Genomic DNA, 27,487 nt, shown 5'->3' on the forward strand with positions numbered 1-27,487 from the left:
CAAGCCAGCAGCCCAGCCTCCCCGGGCCATGTTTGTTTATAAGGCAAGCGCTTCTCGGTCCTGCAGGGCGCTCATGGAAGGAGACGCCTGGGAGTTTCTGTTTGAGGAAAGCCACTGAGTGATCTGCATTTCTGGCAGGGGAGATGCTTTGTTTAACTTGAACATAGCTTCAAAAAGCAGCACAGCAAGTGCATTATCCCCGAAGAACCCGGTGTCACCAATAATGCTGCCATTCAAGTGAGAGAAGACACTCCTACAGAGAAGTACAAAGCACCCTTGAAAATCTCCCATTAAAATGTGGGTGACCCGGTTTCACATGGAGGCATGTACTTTCTCTCCCTCTCTCTTTTTCACTCTCACCTCTATAATAATTCTCCCTGGATGGTCTCTCTGTCGGTCATTATGCATTTTGGGGGTTTTTTGTTTGTTTGTTTGGGTTGTTTGTTTTTTTTCAATTAAACAGGGGTGCTAAACCTTCAGAATGATTTTGTAAGGAATTTTCACATTTGGAGACTACTAAAAACAAAAATTGGAAATAAGCTTAAGTTATTGAAGCTTCCTTCAGTTCTAACCAACATGTAAATGCAATTTTGGATGCATATTGTTCAGATCACATGATTTAGTTTATTTTCTATATTACTTACTCCTTGAAATCATTGTATTTTGGGTTTTGTTGCTTAGAGCTAGGTCAATGTTTACATGGAAACGTTATTTTGAAAGAAAAGTATTTACATTTTACTGAGAACAAGTTGTACTCACACAATTTTAAAAATCCTGCACTTATTTAGTTGAAACTATTAGTCAAGTGTAACTCAAATTTGTGAGTATTTTAGGCCCAAACCCAAATATTTTTGTGCTAGTCTTTATTTTCTTATGCTTTTTAATTGTCTTAAACTTTTCAACTCTATCCATCATATCACTTCCCAGTTTTCTAGGAGGAAAATTAAGACTAATGATGAAAAAATATATTGGGAATTTCTATTCCATCTATACATTTTAATAGGATGCTAAGGTCACACATTAGACTAAAAAGAAATGCAACACAAAGCCAAGTAAAGCGTATTTTCTCCCAAAAGTGGAAATGCTGGAGTGTCAGCACTTTAAAAATTTAAAGGAAGTCATGTGACATACTGAGACAGTCAAATATCTAAAATTAGGATAAAAACTCACAAAAGCCCTATTTAGATGTGAAAATACAGTGATCTGCAGGGTCCTAGCTAAAACAAGTCAGCATTCTACCATCCTCTTGGTATTCAAGACCTTGTCACAGTAGGCAGCAGAAATTCAAGAAAATACCCATTCCACAAATTTACTTCAGAGCTTTGGTCTCACAAAGATATCAATGATTCACTTAGAAGTAATTCTGAGTTTTAATAAAGTTTAATGCAAACCACAAAACCACACTTTTTTTTTTTTTTATTTAATGTAAGAAGGCTGCTATTTCACACTGATGATTAAATCCCAGAGGTGAAAGAAGGATTTCAGCCACAGCTGGGGCCAGCCCTGCCGGATAAAAAGCATCATGTAGGACACACCACATATTTCCCACGGAATCACAGAAAAGTGGCATTTTGAGAGGAAGGGAATTGTCTAGTAGCTCTCCTTCAGTAGCAAACCTCACTCAAGCCTTTTCAAAGCATTCTACTGCGTGAAGGCTGATTGTGCTTCTTTCCATTTATTTATTAAGAGACAGCAGGGAAGAGAGAAGGAAATAACTAACATAAAATACAGGTGGGATGTAGAAACAAGGCTGGCCAAGGATCAAATCTCTTCTCCCACTTCTGTGTTGCAGCGCGCACTGTTCCACACACCATGCAAACTTCTTAGGGCAGCTCATTTTCACTTCCACCACAGCTTCACTTCTACTAGCACAGGGCTGCTTGAGTTTAGTACCGAAGGAGAAGGTTTAAACATCCCTTTCAAACCCTGCATGGCTCTCTGTACAACATAGCTACAAGTGAATACAGTCTGCATTTGCTAGTAAAACAACTGTAAGCTTCAGCATCAAATATCAGACAAATTCGGCACTGATTATATGGCAGTCCTGATGTGTAAGTCTCTACTAAGCTACAGGGCAGCATTAAGAAAAGCTCTCCAGTTCTGGCAGCAAGCCTCATCCTCAGTTTGGACTTTTAAGGGTAACTTCAGCATGCTTCACATAGCATGCTACTGTTAACAGCCGCTCGTCACTCCTTTCCCGTCTCCTCTGCTCTCAGCCCACCTGGCAGGGTCATTACTTAAACCAACAGAAATACATTCTTCAGTAACATTTTCAGGGTATTAAATACCTTTGCAAGATCAGAATGTATCAGATGCCCAGCTTTTTTTCCCTCTGTCTTTCAACAGTTAGTGTTCAAAATGTCAGTCATGAACAACATTGTGTAGGATATTTTGCTGTTAGTACAGAACAAATATTTAGGCAGAGAACATGTAAAATCTATGGGGCAAATCTTAAGTAATTGCTACCGACTGCAGTGAGTAGTGCTGCAAAGGGAATCTACAGGTTTTTCTTTGAATGGTGTAATATATTATTCTTCATAAATATTTGCCCCTGAAAATGGGACCAACTCATGCAACGGTTTCATTCTGCAGAGAGATCTGTTGTTTGCATTAGTATGTCCTGCTAGGATAAGACTGCATGAATGTTGTTTCCCACAGAATAATCTGAGAAGGCTGAAGAAAATCTCACTAGAATTAAACTTTGCCAAAAACCACCTAAAAGAAAACCCCTCTTTATTCACCAGCTCAGATATTAACCTTCATTTATGTAACTTTTAATGGAAGTTATAACCTGAAAACTGCTGTTTGTAAGTAAAATCCCATTATAGTAGAATTGTAAATGAAACTTGCTCACACTGGATATATCTGTACCTCTTGTGTCTGTACCATCTTGTTGCCAACTGTGTGAAAAACAGCAGTGAGGATGCAGAAAAGAAGAGATTCCATTTTTTTTTATGTTGGGGGTTCGTTTCAAGTGTTCGGCATAAGATTTACTTCCATGCTCTACAGATCAGAGGCAAAACAGCTATTTGAATTCTTTCTCCATTATCACCTTTCTGTCTCCCAGAAGCTCACCTCAATTCATTAACAGAAGAAAGAGAGGTGAAATCCTCTCAGTCAAAACACTGCCTTTTGTTTCTCACAATACACTGGGATTATGTTTGTATGAGGACAGAATGCTGCCCTTTGCTGGGATTTTGTACAATGAATAGCATCTATTATTTCATGATTTTAAAAATGTTTGAACCAATGACATTTTGGGGTGAGAAACACCTGAGTCTAACCACTTGGGCTTTAAACTGCTGTGCATGTCTCCACTGTATCTTTTAAAATGAGACTCCAGTACTCATCTCAGTCTTCGAAGTGCTGACAGAAGTGCAGCCTTCAAGTCCAGTGCTGTTACTCATACATTGAATAGATGCTGATGGATACATTTGCAAGCAGACACATTCAGTGTATAGCAAACAGTGAGAAATATTGTGGGAGGTGCTGAAAATGAAACTCTAAGCTCTGAAATTTCCTTGAGAAGGTATAAAACAACACAGTGATCTTAGGAAGCATTATTGTGATGAAAGAACCCAATACTAGAGTTGTGTGAAAAACCCTAGACAAATATGAGATACATTGCTAAGGTCCTTTCACACTTTTTTGTAGAGAAGACCATTCTCCAGCGCCTGAATAGACTGAAGAAATGTTAGTGCTTCATTTTAGAAGAGTCTTCAAATTATTTAATAGATCATCAAGATACTAGGATGTTTTTTCCAACCCTCCAATGCAATTAATGTGTATCTATTGAGACCCAGGTATTCCACAGGAGCACGAATGTCTTTGCAAGGGCAAAGACAGGAGATAACATCTCAATCTGTACTGCATGCTGCCTGAATGTGCACACTGCAGACTGGAATAAAAAACAAATTTCTGCATTGCTGGGAAAAGCAGCTGGGTTTAATTGTGTGTAAATTTGCCCTGCAGTGTTTTCTCCTACTTATCAAACAGTAAACTGTCACCTCAGTCATCCTCGTAGGCAAAATAACAAAGGAGCTAATCCTGATTAGGTTTAATATTGTCTGAATCCCATTTATGTTCACCCTGCAAAAACAAGTCACAGAAGTTAATCCAGCCTGCAAAAACATCTAGAACCAGAAAACCCATCAGGCAGAGTACAAGTCATATGCCCAGTCACCTGACATGAACCATACACCCTGTCTTAGCAAGAATTAACCCACTGCAAAAATTTAACCATTGGCAAAATGCTCAACTGCCTTCCTTTCCTTTCTTCTCTTTCTCAAATTTTCCAGGAACAAAAATAGAGCTAGCAATACAGGAAAGGAAGCTGAATTGCACACTTGTAGACAAATTCTTTAAAAATTTGAGATTTGCTGAAGGTTCTTAATCGAAATGCCTAAAAGAGGCAAGACTCTGCAGGGAGAAGCTTGTGTTAACATAACCTTTCTGAGGAAGGTGAACAGGGAAAATGAATCTGAAAAGGTCCTCCAGGAGAGCAACTGACAAAAGAGGTTCTCTGTAACAGCAATCAGGGGAAGCCTAAAGTTTATCCAAGGGAGGTTATGTTTTATTCCCTCTGAGGCTTGACCAGACACTATACATTGCTGCTCACAAACTGGCTGGACAAGAAAAACATGTGCTGACAGGCTGGATATCACCAAAAGGAAGGTGTCAGCCTTACTCTGAGATCACTCAACTGAACAATTGTGTAAGCTCATCCAGAAGCATTTCACTGCTAATGGCCAGCAAGCCAAGTTGCTGGCTTGCTCATTTCCTTCTATGAATACTCGCCAGCACACCTGAATCTTATAGCAGAATAAAAGAAAATCCAGAAAGCTGCTGCTAAACTTACTGCTTATAATGAAATCACTGCAAGATCTTTTTATGCAGACCTTTTTTGGGCCATTTTCCAGGATGAAGCAACAGCTGTCTTTGCCAATCTCCTCACAGGCAAAGAAAATTTTCAAGATTAATTGCTCTGATAGAAAACAGGAAATTTTTTTTTTCCCTTTGCTTTGTTAGTGTTGCTTCTCCTGCAGTCAAGTTTCTATCCTGGAGGCTCTTCCAACTGTGGATTAATTACAGGTTTGATAAGCTGCATACCTGTTGTTTGTAGAGATCAGGAATGGTAGACTTAAAACCCCTTTTATTTCCTAGAAGACTTTATTTCCTGGAAGACTGTAAAATTAATTTTCCACTTCTCCAAGAGAACTGATGGGAGGCAATTGCTGATGTTCTCCTATGGTTAGAAATGCAGCAAAAGGAGACCTCTGCTCAAAACTGAGCCTTAGCAGAGGACAAGGGCCTGAAAATATGGCAACTCTTGCTCCTCCCCTAAAGAGATTCCAACTAACCCATAAATAAAAGGAGCAGAGCCCATAATCCAGACTGGTGGGTGCCCTTGATGAAACCCATGCTACATAGGATGTCGTCCTTTTTAATTAGGACATTTAACAGATGGATATGGCCAAGAACCAGAATTGCCTGTTCTTGTTTAAGAATAAGCTCTCCACCCAAACAAAGTATTAATGTGTCACTCTGTATAATAAATACATGACTTGCTATACAAAGAAGTAGAGTTGAATGGCTTTGGCCTTGTCTCGAACTAATTTATTTTAAGTCTATATATAACAAGTTCCTCTGACAATGAATTGTGTAAAGTCTACAAGACAAAAACCGGCACACTTCGTTAGCTACAGAAAGACAGGTGGACTGACAGAAACTTCCACTTAGTGCTTTACTGGCAGCCTGCCATATTTTGAATGGGGGCAATTATGAAAAAAATTGAACACATGACTTTAATAAGCTTCAATATAGATCACTGTCTGGTGGAAGCGAAGCTTTACAATAAGTTACTCTGGGTCTAGTCTTTGCTGCAAAGAAGAAATGTGTTGTTTCAGATGTCAATCATTTATTCTTGGTACTATTTGAAAAGGTTAGCGAGAATACTGACAAGCGGAATTGTGGATGACAGGAAGCAGCCACAGCACTGATCTCCCTCCACATCCTGTGAGAGAGATAGCCAGGCTCCCTCTGTGCCAGTGGGGAAGTACCTCCCTGAGCACAACAGGGATGTGGCAGCAGCACCTGACTCCAGGACTACACAGCAAAGAGCTGCTGCTGCAGGGGTTTGACATCAGCCTCTCCAAGTAGAATTGTTCTCTGCCCACAGTTGAGGGGTGGGCAGAGATTTTATTCACAGATAAATGGAAAATAATCTTATCAAATATCTAGGATTGACATGTCTTGATGCAAAGGTGTCCTTCAGCAGTTTTACAGTCCAAGTTCCCACCTCCAGCAATTGAACTAACTGTGAGTAAGATAGCAAATCATCCATCACTTCACAGTCACCATGAGGTCAGGGAGGCATCACTGCAGCAGTTAATGCTGGTTCCACATTTTGAGCAGCTTTAATGAAAGTTGAGGTTTGGATGAACCACCAAGTCTCCTTGCCAAGGCTCCTTGCTCTTCCTTCTCTAGCCAAGCACAACCTGCCTTTTTCAAAAAAAATCACATTACCCCCCCATGGGTAATTGCTCTTTCAGCAATAAAGGTCTGCAGGGAACTTCTTCAGGACTGAAGCAGGCCGCTGATGGGGGAAGCAGCCACTGGCCCTCTTGCAAGAAAACCTGCCTACATGTGAGTCACAGAAATCCAGGCTTGCTGGAACTGCTCACATGGGAATGTGAGCAACCAGAGCAAGAGCAGCAGTGGTCCCAGCCTTCCATACATTTTTTTCCTAATTCCCTATCAGAAGAAGCAGCAGGACAATTTCTCCCCATGCCCACACCCATCTGCCAACTCCAGCTCCCTCCCCTGGCAGCACTGAGAATGTATTTCCATGTGCTACCACCGATACTATTCTATTCTGTAATTTCGACCTGCTCTCAAACCATCTGTAAAAATAGTAGCAATTATTAACAACAGGAACAATGTGCACTGATGACAAATCCATAAGAGACATTCCTGACACACCACAAATTCAGTAAGGACAAGTCCCAATAATGAACTGTCATAATCTGGCGCACAAATGCGATGTGGAGAGCAACCGGCTAGTCAATAATCTGCAGCACTAGACAGGAGGTCACTGACTTAATGTGAGTCATCAGCGTAATAATTTATGAGAAAGCAGTTACAAAATCAGGAGATATCAACAGACTCTTCTGTGTAAGAAAGGATAAACAAGCCTCCTGCTCAGGGCAGGAAATTCACTTCAAGAGCAGTGTTGTGCTTTGGGCAGCATCGCTCCCAGGGGAGAAAAACTTGAGAAAAACAAATCCAGAAAGTCACAAAAAGTACCTTCACCAATTTTAAAACAATTAATTATGAAGACAGATTAGAATTATGAGATTTGTTCAGTCTAGAGACAAGGGCCACATGGTAACATGGCTCTGAAATGAGGAGAGTCTATGCAAAGACAGATGAAATACAGCCCTGCTCCGTGTGCACTTGCTCAAGGTGAGAAACAAAGGCTGAAATTTGAACACTGGGATCTCAGACATCCAGAAGATCAAGTTTTCTTTGAAACCCTAACAACGAATGGAAACAGATTGTTTACAAAGGTGCAAGAATAAACATTTCTTCCAAAAGGTTTAAAAAATTATTTGACAAACAGGTGTCAGAAATGGTTTAGGTACAGTGCCTTCAGGTGGAGGGACAGCCTAGATAATTCAAAGTTCTTTGCACACTTACTGTCCGTCACTCTTCACAAAATGCAAATTGCACTCATTCAAAAACTGAACCTGTATGTCTTAATTTCTAGTATGTAAAAATTCATTTAATGTAATTCCAATTTTTAATTTCATAACATTGACATTCTAACTTGACCTAATGAACAATAAAGAAAGTAACCTAAACCCTAAATGTTTCAATGTAACATTCATAAAACACATATTATGGTATTACAGAGACTCCATATTAGTGTTATTTGCTCACCAAGCCAAAATACCTGTTCTCAACAAAGTTTTTATCAAGATAATTCCATCACTGGAATTCCAAGATTCCAACAATACTGTTCCTATTATTGTATTCACATCGGAATATGAATAGAGGTTAGATCAGTTGTAGCATCAGTCTTGGTGACAGTCTGAAATCCTAGAATCATAAAATGGTTTGAATTCTAAGGGACCATAAAGATCTTAAAGGTCATATGCCCTCTATCACAGACTATTCTCTCCAAAAGAGGTTTAGGGGAAAAAAAGAAAACAACAGCTAAAGAATTGCTAAGGATCTCAGGGAAAAGTTGTTTTGAGACACTGGATCTTTGGAAACATGGAAACTACAGTGTTTTGTATTTTCTTCACTCAGGAGACTCAGAAGTTGCAGCAAGCCTTAAGTTAAATTAAAACATATTTTTATTACACTTCGAACACTGCAGTGTGTTTCTTTGATCATAATAGCTTAATCTCAGAAGAACAAAGAAGCATTAAAAATCACTCTCTGACTCTACCCATGTTTCCTAATCTCCTCTGAGATTATTTTTAATGCAGGCAAGAAAACATCTCTTTCAAATAAGAAAATCCATATCACATTTGTCTCCAGACCTTTAATTATTTAATGCTATTTCACTAGAAAGACGTTCAGTTTCATCTACACAATCCTTTTTTTTTCCTTTCTTTTCCAAAAGGTTAATCAATATTTTGAAATATAAAGCTTCTTAATAAACTGCCTTGATTTTTCAAATGAGTCAAATTGAAGCTGTAACAAACAAGACAATTTACCATGTTTTCCCCTATTCAATGTATGAGATCTCTTGTGAATAGCAGCTTCTGCCAGTTGGGGTTTTGGTTGTTAGAGCAGTAAAATTTTGCTTTCCAGAGCTTTATGTTCTTTGTGCACAGCTGGAGAACTTCATATTTAGCAGAGGATTACCATGTATATGCAACTGAATTCCTAATTTATAGGGGAAAGTGAAAAGTAGCCTTCGCAGTGTAGTGTGAAAGAAGATGATATTTAGTCAAGCCAACAAGGGTCATGCACAGGAATGGAGATGAAGAGCCACCAGTCAGCTCAGCTGGACCCAAGCTGCCAGGCTTTTACAATACCAGTTCTTTATTAACAGGATTTAACATTTTTATTTTATTAAATTATTTTTATTTTATTAATTATTTTACTTTATTAACATTTTCCTTACAGCCTGGATCCCTAATAGGCAAAAGAATGTCTAAAAACAGGGAAGAAAAATGCCATTGCAAAGAACTCCTTCATGCATCTTCTCAGGAGGGCCAGGGAAACAGACACCAAGTGCTCGCAGTGTTGCAGAAGTGTCTTCTATTTCCTTATGGTCTGTCTTTGTCCAGTGAATTTCAGGGGACATTTCCACAGAGGACACACTGTTAGAGCACAGTACACTCCAAGGACACTGTGTTCAGCTCCATCCAGCAGGTGTTTCGAAGGAATGCTCTGCCTGAAACCTGCCTTTTGATTGCTATGGCTTTGGAGACCCTCTGAAAAGAGAGACCTGACAAGGGCACTGAGCTTTGTTTAGAGAACTTAATCCTTATTCTCCCAGCTGCCAACAGGGAAAGGCTATGTTTTGCCTAAGTAAAAAATTCTTTTCTTAGAATCAAGTGATGAAAGTGGCAGAGACAACCAAACATCCTCCCTGAACAGCCGAGTTAACTAACATCCCCAACAGGTGCCTGTTTACAGCAGCAGAAACATCCCTTTTCACTTTGACAACATGTATCAAAGTAAAAAATCTCTGCCAGGTGGCATTAGGCACTACAGGAATACAAAAAATATCCAAAGAACAACCTCATCCTGTGAGACTCTGAGTTCCTCCCTCCTGTTGGAATTAATGGTGTGGAGAGTGCTACCAATGTAACCTGGGTGATGAATCACATGCCAAAGGCTACAAAGCATAAGCCATTCCAGTGCAATACTGGGCATTGTTGAACATATTTCCTAAAAATGACATTAAAAACTTTGATTTAAACTGAAATTCCAATCTTGGATGCACACATTGCCATGAGATTTCCATTACTCCTAAAATACTGATAATGTGAGTCCAAAGAAAAAAATGTTTAAAGTATTCATAGATTGATTTTTTGTTTTTCTCCAAAGACGTTTACTTTTATCAGTGGCACACAAACCGAGAGACTTTCAAAAGTATTGGGAAGCAACATGGGTGGTGATTCACTGGAAATAGGTTGCCAGAACAGCTGTGGACACCCCATGCCTGGAAGTTTTCAAGGCCAGGTGGGATGGGGTTTGAGCCACCTGGTCAAGTGAAAGGTGCCCCTCCCCATGGCAGAGGAGGCAGATGGAACTAAACGATCTTTAAAGTCTAATCTTTTAAATCTAATTTGAAGCATTACAGTACATTCCATGAAGCTTTTCTTAAACAAAATCTTTACTCATGAGCAGAAGAGTTTGCAGAAGGAGTGCATTTGCTGCAGCTCCTTCAAGGATCTGACCTAGAATGGCCCAATAATAAATCAGTAACCGCCCCTGGCTGTACTAATTCAGACCCCAGGGATCGAGGAGTTGAATTTCCTGACAATGTCACCTCCAAAGGAATATGCCAGCTCAGCAGGACTTTTCCAGCAGCCTTGCTTCCTGCCTGTGAGAGGCTACGACAGGCTGTGCAACAGCACAGTGGATGGAGCCATTCATCCCAGTATTTGGGAACTGAGGAGGAAATCAAATGGGTTGAGAGACAGACCAAGCTGGACTGAAAAGCTGAGAATAAGCATTGGACACAAAACTGGTAAACAGCACAAGTGAGCTGAGAAAATCTGGGAGCTATATAAACACACATAAGGAGGAAAATGTGCAGGGCAAAATTGAGTTGGGTGAAAACAAGAGGTGCTGGATGTTTCTCTGCAGCTTAGAGCTGCACTTTGATTTGTTGAATCTCATAACTCCTCTGTGGAAAAACCTTTCAGCAAGGCCCTAGCAAAACATCCTGTCCCTTCCAAGTGCTGGACACACAGAGATTTGCAACCTATTCTTTGTGCCACTTTGTTCACTCAAGGGAAAAGTTTTGTGACATGGATATGCATGGTCATTGTGCTGCATCATGCTTTGGCACAATGGGGGGGGGGTGTGTGCTACATGAGAGGACTTCTGTTTTCCACTTGATTTTTTTCAAAGTTTAAACAATAACCCATAAAACCACAATATGTTAGAAGCACACTAAAAAAAAATCATCAATTCACCTACCCACCTGCCTACTAAGGAGATGGCTGAATTAGTGTTACTTCTGCAAGTTTAATAAAAGGTATTTATCACTGTGTGTAGAAACTTCTTTTAATTATTGCCAGAAACTTAAAAGGTAGATGAGCTAAATAACCATGAGTAGGAAAAAAAAAAAAAAAAAAAAAAAAACAAAAAAAAAAAAAAAAAAAAAAAAAAAACTCCAGAAAAAGGTAAAAGAGAAGGAATGATCTGCAAGCAATGCCACTTGATGCTTTGCTGTGACCTGTTTCCCCCAGCAGTATCTGGGGGTGAAGCCAGAACAAACATCAAAGCCACTCTTTTCTCAAGCGGTCCCCAGTTCTTTGGCCCTCTCCTCTGTGTGCTCAACCTGAAAACTTCAGTTCTGATCACCCAGCACAGTCAGCACTCACAGGTATCACTGATGCCAAAAAGGTGCTTCACTCCTCAAATAAGTGTATGCCAAGGGATGGAGCCCAGAGTGCCTCAAAACCAAGCATGTAGCAAAACAATGATGTCACAAGGGGATTTAGCCATGTCAGGACACACTTCCTTTGAAAGAGATAGTCCAACCAAAAATTCAGTTTCCTTCTGTTTTGGTGGCATTATTTTGCAGTCACATCAGTGATCTGCTCCACCATGCAGCTGCCTAAGTCCCAGGGACAAGCAGAGAAAGGAATCAACAGCAAGGAGTTGTCCACTGCTGTCCCCATGCTAAATTAAGCTGGTTTTACCCAAATGTGAAACTGCAGCCTGAACATCTTCTAGCCTGAACCATCCTCTGCCTTGATGCTCCACCTGCTAAATGGGGGGACAGATATCCCTTTGTCTAACCTTAGTGATTTGTACAACTGAACCTACAGTTTACAGTGACAGTAATGTTACAGTAATGATACTATAATGATGGGTGTCTCAGGGGAAAAAAAACCACAAGGAAATGAATAACCACAGCCTCAGCAGGGTTTGAATAGCATGTGGTAGATAAGGTGATGGTCACACAAAACAAAATAATGAATAGGGACTCATTAAGTGAGGATTGCCCATCCTTTATACTGAAGAAAGCAGGGGTCCAATGAAAAAGCTAATCTGTTATCAAGCAACTGAAGACTGTACAGCAATGCAAAATGCACAGAAGTCAAAGACTGCATGTACAACATAAACACAATTTGACTGTAGCACTAGTAAGGGTATTTTCATCTGTTTTGGGCTTGTGCAGAGTGACTTACTTGAAGTCACTCTACACAAGTTATGGTACATGAAACTTCACAGCTAACATAATTTAAGATACATAAATTTTCTTTCTAAATGCCACTTCACTCCCCTTGAAATGTATTACCTTGAGTGCCTTAAGGATTGGTTGAATTATTTGGTCCAGATCAGGAAGTAGCCCAGATTAACAGATTCAGTTGTGGAGTGCTGAGGTTGGAACACACACCCTTCCTCCACCACATCCCTCCTCCTTCGTTTCTTGCAAGGAGGCCAAAACAGGGATGCCTTCGCAAATGAAGATCCTGTCTGAGAGTCAGGCACATGGTGACAAACTCACTGCCATTCTTCAAGGGAAGTTTACTCTCCATTATTTTAGATTAAGCTGCCCTGAGAAAAACAATGGGAATGTAACATGGCAGTACCTCAAGCCTAAGTGGGCTGACACTCAGGTTTTGAAAGCCATTTGGTCCAGCATGTGAAACAGCAGCAGTCTGTTACTGTTTATACTGTTACTTGTATCTACAAATATTTCTGTGGCCTTTGTCACCAGCGGAGACAGCTACTCCCAATTAATGTCTCTCTTGAACAGCTCTGTGGAGTCAGACTGCATTATTATTTCCATTTTTACAGGAGAAAAGGTAAAACAAAAGAACAGACCAGATTCACAAGAGTGTCTTTGTGACTAACTCCCACTGAAACGAGCCAAACTTGGTTCAACTGCAGAACTTCTGTGGATCTGGATCCACAAATCAAATGAGCATCTAGGTGGGATAACTCTACAAAGCTTTGTATCTTTGAAAGGTCATTAGTGAACTAAACACAGTTTTTTTCAGAAAATTGAGCTGTATTCTTTCCTTCAGTAAAGGGTTGGTTACTACCACTAAAATATTAAACAGACAAGAGAAACTGGAGCAGGAGGAATGGTAAGGGTTATACCAAATGCTTACAGTGATGAGTTTAGTAGCTCTTTTTCCCACTGCTCATAATTGAATTTTCCCCTAATACTGTCTATTTATTGTATAAGAAGAAGAAACAGTAAGTCAACAAACACTGAAAATATAAAAATCATTAATGCTGTCACACAGTAAGAAAAAACTTGTCATTCTAAGCAACAGTCTCAGAAGCACAGATTTCTATACATCTTTTAGATCTATATAAAAATGTGACAAAGATCTACACCACTACCTTTATTTAGCTCCGCAAAATCCTTCTGGTGCAGACATAAGTGTTAAACCTAACCCAGTGTAAGTGTAAACCTAACCACAGGACCACAGCGCTCCTCCAGCTCTTCAACCCAAGTGTGGAAGGTGTTTTCCCACAAATACAAAACAACTTGCTTGGAGAGAAGCAGGAGCAGTGCACCAGCTATGAGAATTTTTTCAGCAATTCTCATCTTTGCTATTTGTCCTCCGCTTCCCAGCATGTCCATGGCAGGGCTGCAGCCTTTCTCCAGCATAACACCCATCTAAGAACTGCTCACTGAGAGCAGGAAGGTGCTTCCCAGAACCAACAGTGTCATCTTAGTGCCAGGACATGAAAGCACACAGGTGGCAGAGTCGTTGTCAGTAGGTGCTGTCTGCCACTCAAGGCTGAAAAGCTCCAGACTGAATTCCCTCCTTGCCCTCTAAACACACAGAAGACTCTGCCAACACATCACTTACAGAAGTGGCAGAAAAACAAGAGGTTTTTTTTCACTCATTAAAACTATTATTTGTTAAAGACAGATTTTCCCTTAATTTAAAACAGCTAAGCTTTAGTTCTCTTTGTTACCTAAAATAATCTTAAGATATTTGTTACAAAAGGAAGGCTGTAACATTAGGTTTATTTTAGTGCTCTTTGGCGGCAGGATGCTAGCTGACTGCACAAACATGTTCCAAGGGAAAGAAGCTTGGTTAAAAAGGTTAGATCTTCACACAATTTTTAGTCTGCTTTTCTTTGATTTAACTATTTTCTTATTAAACAAAACATGTACATGGCTGAAGAGCATGACCACAGATGTAGAAAGTGTCTAGGACTTGTTTTTTGGCCCCAAAAAGAAGAATTTCTAAGGGATTCATGTCTAAGTTATAATAGAGTGCTTAATACAAAAAAAAAAAATTAACAAAGTACAATGACAGCAGATATTCCAGACTGAATCCTTCTCAGGTTGTAGAAAGCACAGCATCTGCCTCTGCCACAGAGAACACTCAGCCTAAGGCAAGCATTAAAACCCTTCAAAAACCAAAGCACTGCAGAGTACTGTTAACCATCCACAATGATAGTGTCAGCTATCACTGGCTGCTACTAAAGATACTGGATCAATCACAAACATTTTTGAGAACCCTGTTTTAAAGAGAACTGACCAGGAAAAAATGCCAAGAATATCACTACACGTTAGTATCTGGGCTTGCATGGGAACTGTAATCGAAGAGAAATGTGAATTTCTGTACATGTAACACAGCCACTACCAAGGAGAAACCATTACACATACCAGCATCTCTATTTCATACACAGAAGCAATTCCATGCCCAAATTTTCCCACATGAACAAGACGCTCCCTAGACAGTTTAATCCTCACTGTCCAGCTAAAATGCCTACTGCAGCTGGGCTATCCCTATTTGCAGAAAAAACCTTCTCAAATTTTCTTCTTTACAGCTACAGCTGGAATTTTTTATCTTCCCTTCTTTTTTAAAGGGAAGACATGTCAATACCAACTGATCTGGACAGAATCAGATACAAAATTTTACAAACGCCCTAATAACTTCAGACACTCTTTTACCTTCCCTCTTTTTGCTGACGACCTCTGGTATGTATTTACTTATTTTCCAATTTATAAGGCAACAAAACTAATGAATAAAGTACATCTTCAGGCAGGTACTAACAACTAAACTGCTAAGAAAACATACAGAAAACTACATTTAAAAAATAATAAAGTTTATGAGATGTTCCAGCTTTTTGAAAACTCATCTGAAAGAATGCTCCCAAAGTCTAAATTTATTTGCATTACTGAAGTCGGTAATGACAGATTCAGAAGGTGAAAATGTTAATTCTTCATCTGCAGCTGTATTTTCAGCTGGTGACTTCCCATAGGCAGCCATCATTCATTCAACAAAATCTACTTGGTGGCCTTTAATCAAACGGAATACATTTAACAATTTAAACAAAAGACTGAGTTTTCACTTGCTACTTATTCACAACAGAAAAGAGGTTAGTTTAATGTCACAGTGGCCTAATTAATATGCATTCAGATTTTAGAAGAGGTATTCAATTAATAATTAATTTACTTAATATATATGTTGCTTGATCACAGCATATGTCAATATAGAATTAGCTTGTCAATTTCAGACATTTCAGACTAGAATTTCTATGCTTTTTACTACTAAAGGAAAATATAGCTGGCTGTTGTAAAGGTTCACTCTGTATACAAGGTCCCATGGTTAGAAAAAAAAAAAGTTCTTTTATTGCTTAGGCTGACCTAAACAAAGCCTCCCATGAAGAGCCTTTGATTGTACCTAACCCAGGTAAAGGAAGAAACTAAGCCCATCTGTTTCTTAAGCTATGTCACTCACACTGATTTTCCCAGTACTCTGCACAGCCACCAAGATATTCTGTGTTTGGGAAGAAAAAGAAATTTGCTGGAAACCTCCTGCAAATGAAACCCAGCTGCTTAAGTACAATCCCAGATGTCTCCTGGACCGTGTGGCTTTGATAGATTAAATTGAGCATAAGAAAGAGACGAAATATTTATGAAAATTAAATTTGCAGTGTGCATGTCAGTAAGCCTGAAAAACATTTTTTTCAAGCGAAGACAGGAAACCACATTTTTCACCCAATCGGCTTACGTTAGGTTATAGTGGTGGTATTCATGCAGCTCCTGAGGTGCTTAAGTTTCATGCAGACTGCTTAGCTTTTATTCACACCACTTATTTCAGAAACAGGGACTACAGATACTGCCTCTGACACCAGTGGATCAAACATTTCTAAACAACAGGCTCAAATGAATTACTGCGTTTTACTCCTTATCCACCAAAAGTTCAGTATTTCAAAGGCTGGGAAAAAAGCTCAAATGCCACTGAGCACTCTGGGTAACAAAACTGTGTACTAGACAAAAAATAGTGCTGGGACAAATAAACACTCAAGGGAATGCTGTCAGACACTTAAGCAAATTCCTACATCCTGACACATCATCAGGCTATTTGTTCCCCAAAACGTCACACTTGTTTGGCTTCCTCAAAAGAGAAGTGGAGGAAAAAAAAAGGATTGTTGCAAAAGAGAATAGAAAGAACAAATTAAGGTAACATTTACAATTAAGTGAAGCCACGGAAACAATAAATAACTCATTTTTTACAATGTTTAATGTCTTGCATAAAATCTGCAAAGACACCTGACATCTCTGGCTCCCCGTGGTCCCGGTCTTGCCCATCTCAGTAGATCTGTTAACACTATAATAAGCTCTATTATGGAACATGACCAGGTTTTCCCTTCCTAGCCATTCCTAAATTTCATCCATTGGCAAACAATTGTGTTGGAAAGGGTAGCATCCCCATTCAAGATGCTCTTTCCTCTCCTCTGGGGAACTGAGAAACCCAGAAAAAAATTTTTAGAAGTTAATCTTTGTGATCATTTGGCACTCTATTACTTCAAAATCCTGCCTGATACAAATATCCTTTCGAATACAGAACTATGACCTAATACTCACAGATGTGATCTTCTTAGGAAAGCGAAATTATACAAAAGGCTGATATTTATACTGTGGATTAGTAATAAAGGGGCTGTACTTCTCTCTGTGCAGCTCACTGAATGTTTTTAAAACAGAAACCAGAAGGTCATTAACTTCAGCAAAGCAGGAACAGAGACAAATCTAACACTTCCCATCACCCTTGTGCTCCTTAAACACCTCCTGAGTGCATTACAGGGCCACCGGATGAGCCAGGACAGCAGAGCTGTCCCAAAGGAGATCAGGAGTTTATTTGAAGAAGCCCAGCAAGCAACATTTCCCAAACTCTCTTTCAAAAGAGGAGCAATGAATATCCTATTTCCTTTTCATGGAATGTTTTTATGCTATGGCTTGGTACCTTTTACACTGCCAAGCCAATGCAAAGCCACATTTCAGCACAGGAAGAACAATACATTTGCTTAGTGTGCACGTTTTGACTTCATACAAGAATACATTGTGTCTGAAGCAACAGCCCAAAATCTGCTGAGAGCTGACCAGTACCATTGCAATAGCACAGAAAGTCCACAGACAAACATCATAAACATCAGTAGCATTAGAAAATATGTCCAGTACAGTCAGTTTCCAGTGTTAAATGCTAAAAAATAGAAGAGCTGCAAATACAGGTTAGTAAAAAGACAACTGTCCTTAGTCTGGATAACTAAACTGACACACTAGCCCTGTTTATTTTTTAAAGGTAATAAGTCTCCATTTCTGCAAATTACTCAAGGAAGACAGTAGTCCTGTGAGTCTCAAAAAGTCCATTTAAGTTTAAAATCATGCAGGTCTTTTAAACACTCCAGGGCTATTTGGGCTAACACATGGCACACCTACCTTCAGTCCACTTAAATATTCTGCTTTCTAGTGATGAATCTGGAACAACAGGCATTCAAAAATCACACAAGTGAAGTGTTTGCCACTGCAAAACATGTCAGGCCTTCAAACCCAGTATCTCTGTCAAGGTGAGGATGGGTGATAAACTCCAATTCAGAACAAGTGGTGCAAAGTACATTTCTTATGGCCTGAGTTGAACCATATCTCCTAGAAAAACAAGGAGGGAGGGAATGAAAGAAAGAAAGACCCAAGTATTTGCTATCTTCCCTCAAGGTATGATGCTGAAGAGATGAGATTTCGAGCATCTGTAATGCTCACCTTAAGCTACTTTTGCTGCTGATTAATAGTGAGAGATTAATATCTGGGGATGCCATATAACGGCTGCAGTCTGAACCTCATGAACACAGACATGGTTATGCATTTAACAGCTGGGTTCAAACTTTAAGTGGATTTTCCTGTATGGTAACTAGGATCAGTTTACAGCTGAAAAATTATTACTTTAAATGCATGCTGTACAACTACACCACACAGCTACCTCTGAAGTAACACAGCCCAAAGGTTACCTATTCTCATGCTTCTCGGATCATCCTTCGACTTTCAACAAGCCAAACTTCATTAGGTCCTATCTTCTTATTCCCACAATTTTACCCTCTAAGTCCCCAAGTGTTAAAATGCATCAAGGAGCAACAAATGCCAGAGATGGATGTGAAGGCCTGACACTTCTCCAAATGACAGCTAGACCAGCAGGTGAATATGAAATTCTTCTGCATTACACCAAAGTACCGAATTGCCTGCTAAATCCCTTAAGCAGCGAGTGTACTGTCTGACAAAAAATATACCAAAAATTTAGTTGCATCAGGTTTTATATATTTACCAGATTGCAAAAATAATTGACAATTACCTCTGCTCAGAGTCTCTGTGGCTTTGGATCCATTAATCATAAAGGCTTATACGTCACCACACAGTGTGAGGCTGGGGTACACCAAGAGGCATAAGCTTCTCCTCAAAGACACAACTGGGTCCTGCTCAGCTTTCTCATGCTTTCTCCCCCTTATTTTTCACAAGTACTACACTCGTTCCTTCAGAAAGACTTCTCCATGATTTCCCCACATCACTTTAGGACAAGGCTGCAACAATGCCAGCTTTCTGACTATTTAAAAGATGCTCATTTGTAGCACCACTCAGGATGTGTAGTACTCAGAGGTAGTAGAGGGAGATGGAAAAAATCAGCCAAATCTATATCCTGCCTCCATCCCACGTGGGTAAGATGAGCAGGAAAATCTCAGGATTTTCATAAAGCTCCATTTTTATAGTAAGTTATGGCTTACACTTCATTCCATGTATAGGACTGATACAGCTATGCAAAGGAATTAGGCCAAAACTACAATTTTGCCCCAAAGCTCAGCCTCTTATGAAACAATGAAACAAGTCTTTCTTCCCTTTTTCCCCCGCTTTTATTCTTTTTTTTTTTTTTTCGGGGGGGGTGGGGGGGTGGGGAATGACCTTTGCTCAGATTATGGGATAAAAGAGAGTTTTCAAAACAAACCAACAGGTTTGGTAAAAAGAGCTTTTTTCACCAGTTTCCTTCACAGTTCATCCCCCTAAGTTGCATCATTGAGCTCAAGTAAGCATTTTTTCTAACCATTCAGTTAAATTAGGTTTGCCCTACGTTATTGATGATTCAGTTTTCAAACAAACATTACCTTTTTCTGACCTAATTTTTGAACATTTCCTTCAGAAAGAATCTTCTCAAGTCAGAACTCCAGCCTGAAAAATTACCCTCAGTAAGTTTGTAATGCAGGATAGAAGCAGAAAATAGTGCTTAGCCTAAAAGCCTGAACATAAGAGCCACAGTTCAGTTTGAGTGAACTGCTCTGGTTTTCTTCCTTACACTTTGATCTCAAGTTTAGAGAAGATTAAATTCAGCCAAAAATACCCCAACAGACAGACATGAGCAGCAGCCAACACTGGTCACAAACAAACCATGTCAAAAACATCTCAATTCCCTTCAGGATAATACATGGGCCTTATAGACATAAATCAAGTAACTAGAGGATAAGGCTAGCATTCAAAAATGTTCTTAAGAAATGGGAGAAATGTTTGGGAGAAGCTGGGGTGCTATTAGGACTGTATAACACAATATTCAGTCACTGTAGCAATGCACACACAAAAGTGATTGCACAAATGAAGAAATACTCAGGTCTGAGTTCTGCATTTTGGGGAACATACAGAAAGCCTGAAAAATGCATAGCAAAGTTCAGCAAAAGTAACTAGAGATACTCAAGGCCAGTAGAATAGAATTGGGTTTGAACTAGCATGAAGACAACCAGGATACACTCAAGACTAATTTTTCTAGAGGTGAAAATAAGAAGACACTGGACATGAAACCTGTGGTCTCCTTGTCACTGAAGGGAAGCCAAATGTTGGTAAAAGTATGTATGTGTATCAGAGGGAATAAATAAACTCTTGGCATTTAGTGCAAATCAGCCATTACAATAATGATCTAACTATCTGATTTTAGCAACCATGTGGAACCATCAGGATCTCCCCAGGTATATGTATAGGCAAAAGGCAAACTCCACAGGTGAGTAATTCATGTCCTCAAGGAACTTTGAATTCATCCTGCAAGGAAACAGAAGCTTTGAGGGGATAAAGAATAGATGTATTTACTAAACAAATTAAAGATAGAATTAATAAAGCTTTAGAAAATCTTGTTCTCAGCCTGAGGCATGACCTGAATTACGTAGAAGACCTCTTAATTTCATCTTCAACTCTGTTTTCCTAACAATTTCTGGTCTTGAAACTAACCCATAACCCAAAGGTTAGAAGGTAGCAAAGAGTCATCGTGATTTTTTTCTTTTTTTTAATTAAAAAATAATAAATACATAAATACAACTATACAATGCATAGCTTACCAAGAGTTTGTTTGGGTTTTTTTCCTGTAATATTTAGCTCCTAAAATTATCCTCAAGCACTGAGCCTCAATTGCTATCACTTTGTCTTTCTTTATTTGCTGAAAGATTTTGGGCTGGAGCTGCTGAAAGCACCTTTGGGAAACCACTGGGCATTTCCTGGCAAAGATTCCCCAGCACAAGCCTCTCACCCTCTGAGCAGCGCTGGCAAACAAGAAATACACAGTCCTTGGGAAAAGAAAAAACCTTGTGCCGAACAAGACACTAGCTGCATTTCCTAAAGGAGTTTGTACAAGTGCTCAAAAACCAAGAAGAGATTTGACTCCTGACTGCCAGGAAGTTTGGAATGTATTTCAAATGCAAACAGTGAACTCAGAAACAACTAGGTTTCAAATTACTGGGAATCTCCTACTGACACTTGTAATTACACTGTTATTTACACTATAAGACACTGTATCTGAGGATCTTTTCTTCTGACATAATTTTTGCATGCTCATATTTGTGCCTGAAATTCTGCAGAGAGGGAGAAAAAATCTTGGTTTCTTCTGGACAACCTAAGTTTTCTGTGCACATCTTTCAGCAGCCTACTGCATTTCTTCCACAGATCTACCTAATCCCCTTGCAGATGCTCCTAAATCAGAATACAAACTATTTCCTTGAGGGTCATTGCATCAAGATTCTCAGTATCTTTAGGAGCACATTATTTTGGTATGGATAACTCTGAGGATAATCTAGGACTCCCCTTGATTTCAAGGGATCATGCCCACAGAAAAGTGTCGAAGAATCCAGCCATCAAAATTTTAAAAGGGAACAGAAAACCTAATAAGGCTCAGGTGCATTTCTGACTCCTGGTTTCAGAGAAGTCGATGCAGCCCCAGCTGCACTCTCCACTTCGGCAGCAGAGGGTGCTGCCAGAATACTGAGGGCCCCTGCAAAGATATCCTGGACTGGTCAGTCAGGTGTGAGTGCAGTTTGTCCAGAGCCTCCTCGTCACACAAGTATCACTTAGGAAGAACAGTACCAGTTAATGGTTTCAAATTCGTTTTTCAGTATCACCCAAAGTCCATAAAATTTGTTCATCCCATGCCCAACTGTGTGGCATTCTCACTCCTAAGCCTCATTCACAGCTTCTGCAGTGATGGCTGAAAACAAAGTCAAACACTAGATAAAAAACACCAGTACAGCAGTTTTGTGATTCAAGGAGAAAATGACTGTAAGATGGAATCTGAACTGGACACACTGTTGTACTTGCTTAGGACTCCTGCAGACCAGCTGCTGCTCAGAATCCTGCTCTGCCATCTACCACGCTTTCCCCAAGCCCAGCTGTTCCCATGGACACTGCACCCACTTCCCACCACATGAAAGCTTCCAGGACAAATGGACTGCACGAGTGGCACTGCTGTTTCTTCTGCTCCTTAGTTTTAGTGTATCTTACTAAGGAAGCCAGAGTAAAATCTTCTCAAGCATCAGGAAAACTCATGGTTGATGCTGAAGGGCTGTAGGTGTAAGTCACAGAGTTTACCTGGTTGGTTAACAAAACCAATTTCTGTGGAAAAAGAAAAAAAACTTCCTTGCTACGCATATTTTTTTCTCCTTTTAGATGTGATTATCAGCCAACTGCTTCATAATGAATACATCTAAGCCAAAACATCCAGGATGCTTCATTAAATTATTTACCCCTTTTCAAGAGACACCAAGCTTAACAGAAAAACGAGTCTTCAATGACAGTAATTCCATTGTTCTTTCAAACAACATCAGTACATGAATGAAGTACTACTATAAACACATATATAAACTCCAAAAAAAACGTCCCAAAACCACATCAGCTCATTTGCTGCACCCAGAAGTTGTTTTCAAATGCAGGTTTATAAGTACGTTTCAAATCCTCTAATACACTCCTTGTTTTCATCTCTATAATGAATAAAGTTGCCATGATTCTGCTGTCAATCACAATCCTGCCTTACTGCAATTTCTGTTTACTGCTAATTAGTACCTCCTTTTCTTATTAGCCACGCCAAATTTTTGTATCTTGATGGGTAAATACGGCATTTTCCCTTACAATTAGTGTGATGCTTTCCTGCTAAGACTTAAACATGAACAAATTCAGTCTTCCTACGAAAACAGCACAACGTTTAGTAAGTCTACAGCTACTAACAAAAAAAGCCCTCGCTGTAAAAAGCGGTAACGAGACAAAAGTTACAAAAAGCATAAGCCTGAAACGCTCGAGATTTCTAAGGGCAAATTTAATACAACACATCTTCTTTAAAACTTTTTCTTTTGGGCGCTGCAAGTCGCCCCAAGCTGCGCTATCAGAAAGGGAGCAGCAGCTCCCGCCGCCCCACCGCGCCGGCTGTCCCCGCACGCCGAGCGCCTCCGGAGCATCACCCGCACCGCCGCACCCAGCAGGGCCAGAACGGCAGCCCGGAGCTAAAATCCTTCCCCCCTCGCCCATCCGCGGGCACCTTCCCGCCGCCCGCTCCCGCCTCGCTCCGTGCGTCCCTCCCCGCTCACCTCGGGCGTGCAGCCAGCGCCGCGCCAGCTCCCAGCGAGAGCCGCGGCTCCGGCCCCGCTCCGCCCCGGCCGCCTGCTCGCCGCGCCCCCGCCCCCGGCGGCTCCTGCCCTCGGCAGGCTCCTCCAGGCGGGGCAGGGCCGGCGGCGGGCCCGGGGGGGCAGCGGGGAGCCCCACCCGCCGGGCTGCCCCGGACACCCGCGGCCGGACACAAAGGGACAGCCGGGGGAGGCACCCCTGGGCTCGCCCTGCGCCGGCACAGCCCCAGCCTCGCAAGGAAGCCGGAGCCGTCCCGCCAAACGCCTCGGGGCTTCCGCACATCAAAAGCTTCCTCTGGCCGGGAAGACGCCGCAGCCGCGGAACGCTGCGGACCGCGACCCTGCCCCGCCAGAAAGCGCTCGGCAGCAGCAGCCGGTGCAGCCGGGAGCGAGCCGGAACCGGGACCTCCGCTCCTGCCCCGGCGCGGTTTCAGAACTAGCACCCTCCCTGCGGCTTGTCACCGGACAGCTGCTACGGACACCTTCTGAGCTGGTGTCATCATTCAAGGACTAAATGAGCCGCTTCGGTATTTGCGAAGAGCAGGATTTCCCTGTAAGCCCGTTAGTGACTCAGCCGCGCAGGGGGGTTTAACCTCGCCCCTCACAGTCACACATGCACAGCAGCTGTTTCGCTCCTCCGCCGGGCGCGCTAAAACAAAGCCCCCTCATCTACGGCTAGGGTTTATAGACCTCTACACCAGCAGGTCAGGTCATCAATGGATGCAAACTCACAGAATCACTGAATCAATTTAAGTTTCAAGAGACATCTAAGATAATCAAGTCCAACAGTTAACCTAGCACCACCATGTTCACCGCTAAACCACATCCCCTGGTGCAACATCCTCACAGCTTTTGAGCCATCTACACATCTGCCCCTTATGACAGGAACAAGTGTTTTAAGCAACTCTTATGCCATCGAGCAGCAGAAGTGTGTGGTCTATGTTCTTGAGCAAAATACAGGTGAGATCCTTAAAACGCCTTAAAATACAGCATTATGATGGGAAAATTTAAAAACTGATGTACCATAATACAAAGAGGCTCCCAACTACCACTAAGCAAAAAAACCCCTGAGCACGGGTAAGCTAGCTATTTACAATTAAATTCTGTATCAATATGTGGTAATAATTAATGACAGCACTAATAATTTTATCTATAAGAATGGGAAAAGTAGGGTTTGAGAGTCATCAGGTCACTTGCAACACTGTTTGGGCAGTTTGGCACTGATACTGGCCTGCTGTAGCTTATAGAAGCCTGGCATCTCAGCGGGTAAATTCCACTACCATGCTTCAAATGGTATTTTGCTTCAAACAAGTAATCCCCCTGAAACTTTCTGGGAAAGATCAACATCTTTGATGATGCTTAGCAAAATGGAAATCTCTGAAGTGGCCACCTAGCAGATGTCAAACAACAATTAGTAATAACAGAATAAAATTCACTTTTATTTGACTGAGAGTAATTTGACCAAAGCATTCATAAACCATAATATCATAATAAATATACCATAATATAAATATAAATAAATATATCAATAGGTATCATAAATACAAATAAATATAAACATATCAATAGGTATCATAAATATAGATCAATATATCAACAGATATCATATATGTGATGAGCATTGCTGTCATCTTGCTAGTGATTAGTGAAATTTTTCTTTCCCTCATTCTTTTGTTTAAAACTCTTATTACCTAATATTACACCAACTAACAATGCAACTGCAACGCAGACATTCATTTCTATACACATGAATGGAATACATTGTTTGTATGAATATAATAATCCTGTCAATATAATTTTTCAGTCTTTCTCACGTTTTCATTGCAATATATGGCAAGAAAGTAACACAGTAGTGCCTAAACTATTTATTTTCTAAAAGGAGTCCTAATTACAGATTTGCTCCATGCAGATCAGTTTTCATGGGAAAAATTACCTTATTTTTGAAATTCCTATTTAATCTACGTGTGGTCTTCAAAAAGCATGCTAGGCATTTCCTTCCCAAAGTCCCATTCAAAAAACATGTTAAAGTAATGCTTTGTCATCTGCTGACACCATTTAAAATACTTGTTATTAAAATTAAAAATCCCAAATTGCCACATATCACATATTGAGCACTACAGAGCAGACCATTCCTCCCACGTCAAACACAGGATGTCACTCCTGTGACCTTTTTGACTGCAAGATGGAAGATTATCACTGTTTTGGACACTTGGGACGGGTACCACAAGCCTAAGCTGTGTGACCTTAAAGGACTTAGATTAATTCAGAGCAGCAAATGTCTGAATCTGAAAAACTGCCATAGAAAGTTTGGGGAATCCAACCAAAATGCTTTTAGGATGTCAGCAGGAAATGCATCAAGGAAAGGAATTTCTTGTGCAGAGTGAAGCAAGTGTTTAAAATCAGTGCCCAACAGGTGTTTGTTAGGGTGTGGGTGGCAGGAGTCTTTTAGACTCAGAGTCAATGATGTATCTCGGTACATTAGGTGGTTCTTTGCACATCCATACTGGGTATATGGATATCAGGTGATACTCTTCTTTGGGACAGTGGCCAAAAAGAAAGCATAAATTACTTTCAGACACACCTTGATCACTTTTTGAAGAGAAACGTGGTGGTGGGGAAACATAATATGGTAGCTCAGGACACTATTGTCGTGAACTTGATGACAGAAGAGGTTTCATCTCCTGTCTAGTATTCCAGAGTTTCACACCTTACTGTGAAAAACACTGTCCAATGCAGCCAAGCAAAGAGGTGACAGGACAGTGAAGGGAAGAAAGAGGTCTCCCTGCTCATGTTTCTGTTCAGAGCTCAAGGTGTGAGCTGCAACTAAGGGATCTTTTTTACTGTGCCTTTTCAGCGAGGAGCTGGACACTCCTGTTACAGTTAAAGCACAAAGCAAAATAAATCAATGAAGCAAGCAATAATGTGGTGTAATTACAAGGTCTGTAGGCAGGCTGTCAGTGTTCATGGATCTTCCCCCAATTTCAGGGAATACAGCAGTATTTTACACTTCCATATAAAGAATGCGTAAGAAAGCAAAAGTCTTGCAAATTATTGTCCTGAGTGACAATATGTTTCTAAAAATGAAAAGAAATTTTTGAAGTCATCATAAGTGTGGGAAAAAGATTTCCCATCTTAGAGGATGACATCATTGTTTCCATAGTTGTTAATATTGTCAATGATGTAACGGTATCTTTTATTTCTTCCTGCTAATTATGCTATTTCCCTATATATTTTGTGTTCTGTAAAAGATCTTTGCCCATTAAAATCCTTTTCTAAGCAGAAGCACAAATCAAAAAGTCTAAATTAACAACATTTCATTGCTGCTCTCTTTGTTTTCCTAGATAAAAAGCAATCCAGTGCTTAAACTACAGTAATATTCACAAATGGGAGGCTCTTCCTTCAGATGAAACCCACTTACATCTGCTTTCTCCAGGAAAGCTGTCAGAAATGAATTCTTTAAGGCATTATTCTCTACCATCTTTTTTCACTCTGTGGTGAAACACAGCATCCCCCTCTGTGGAGCACAAACTCAAAAAGAATAAAAAAGATGTTTTCACTCCACTTTGAAAAACTGAAGCATTCAATCCCAGGGACAGGCAGACTACAAAAGCTGTGACATGCTTAGAAATCTCTGAAAAGACTCTTAAAAGGTACTGGATATGTGAATTGAACCTCTTTTACCCAATTTTCCTGCCTCTTGCCTCGCTCTACCAGTGGGGATGCTCCCCCAGCAGCCTGAGAGGAGCCGCACACCCCAGCCCCTGTGCAGGGACAGCCACTGCCTTGCACAGCCCCCTTGCCCTTGTGGCCCAGCTGAGGGTCCCATCCAGTATTCCAGGCACGTATTCCTCTGAGTTTTGTCTCTCTTTTTTTTTTTTTTTTTTTTTTTCCCAGAGATCTGCCAAAGTTTTCCCTCCCCTCTGACATACACACACCCCATTTGGAAAGGGTAAATCAGGAGTGAGGGAGAAAATCCCATAACTTGTCCAAAGCACGCAAGGATGATTTGTGTTCTCACTTATGGGGTATGACTGTCACTGTTGATCTGCTTTCAGGCCTAGATTACATCTGATAAGGGCTGACCTTATTTGAGTATTCACACATTATGCACTCATAGAGAGCATGT

General features: G+C 40.5%; 1 protein-coding gene across 7 annotated transcripts in view; it reads right to left on the reverse strand.

Moving 5' to 3' along the window:
* The window catches only part of BMPR1B (bone morphogenetic protein receptor type 1B), a 233,397-nt gene that overhangs the window by 51,149 nt on the left and 154,761 nt on the right, over window positions 1–27,487 (reverse strand). Inside the window, exon 1 of one of the 7 annotated variants that reach the window (XM_038134846.1) lies at window positions 23,326–23,397. The exons of 5 other annotated variants lie outside the window; for them this stretch is intronic. Coding sequence is in view for 1 of the 2 variants with exons in the window: in XM_038134839.1 (XP_037990767.1) it covers window positions 17,903–17,957 (55 nt within the window). In the remaining variant the exon portion in view is untranslated. Of the gene's footprint in view, window positions 1–17,902; window positions 19,347–23,325; window positions 23,398–27,487 lie in introns of those variants that run through there. One more of the 7 variants, XM_038134839.1, reaches the window with a different exon arrangement.

The sequence above is a fragment of the Motacilla alba genome, chromosome 4, assembly GCF_015832195.1.
Source record: "Motacilla alba alba isolate MOTALB_02 chromosome 4, Motacilla_alba_V1.0_pri, whole genome shotgun sequence".
Lineage (NCBI taxonomy): Eukaryota > Metazoa > Chordata > Aves > Passeriformes > Motacillidae > Motacilla > Motacilla alba.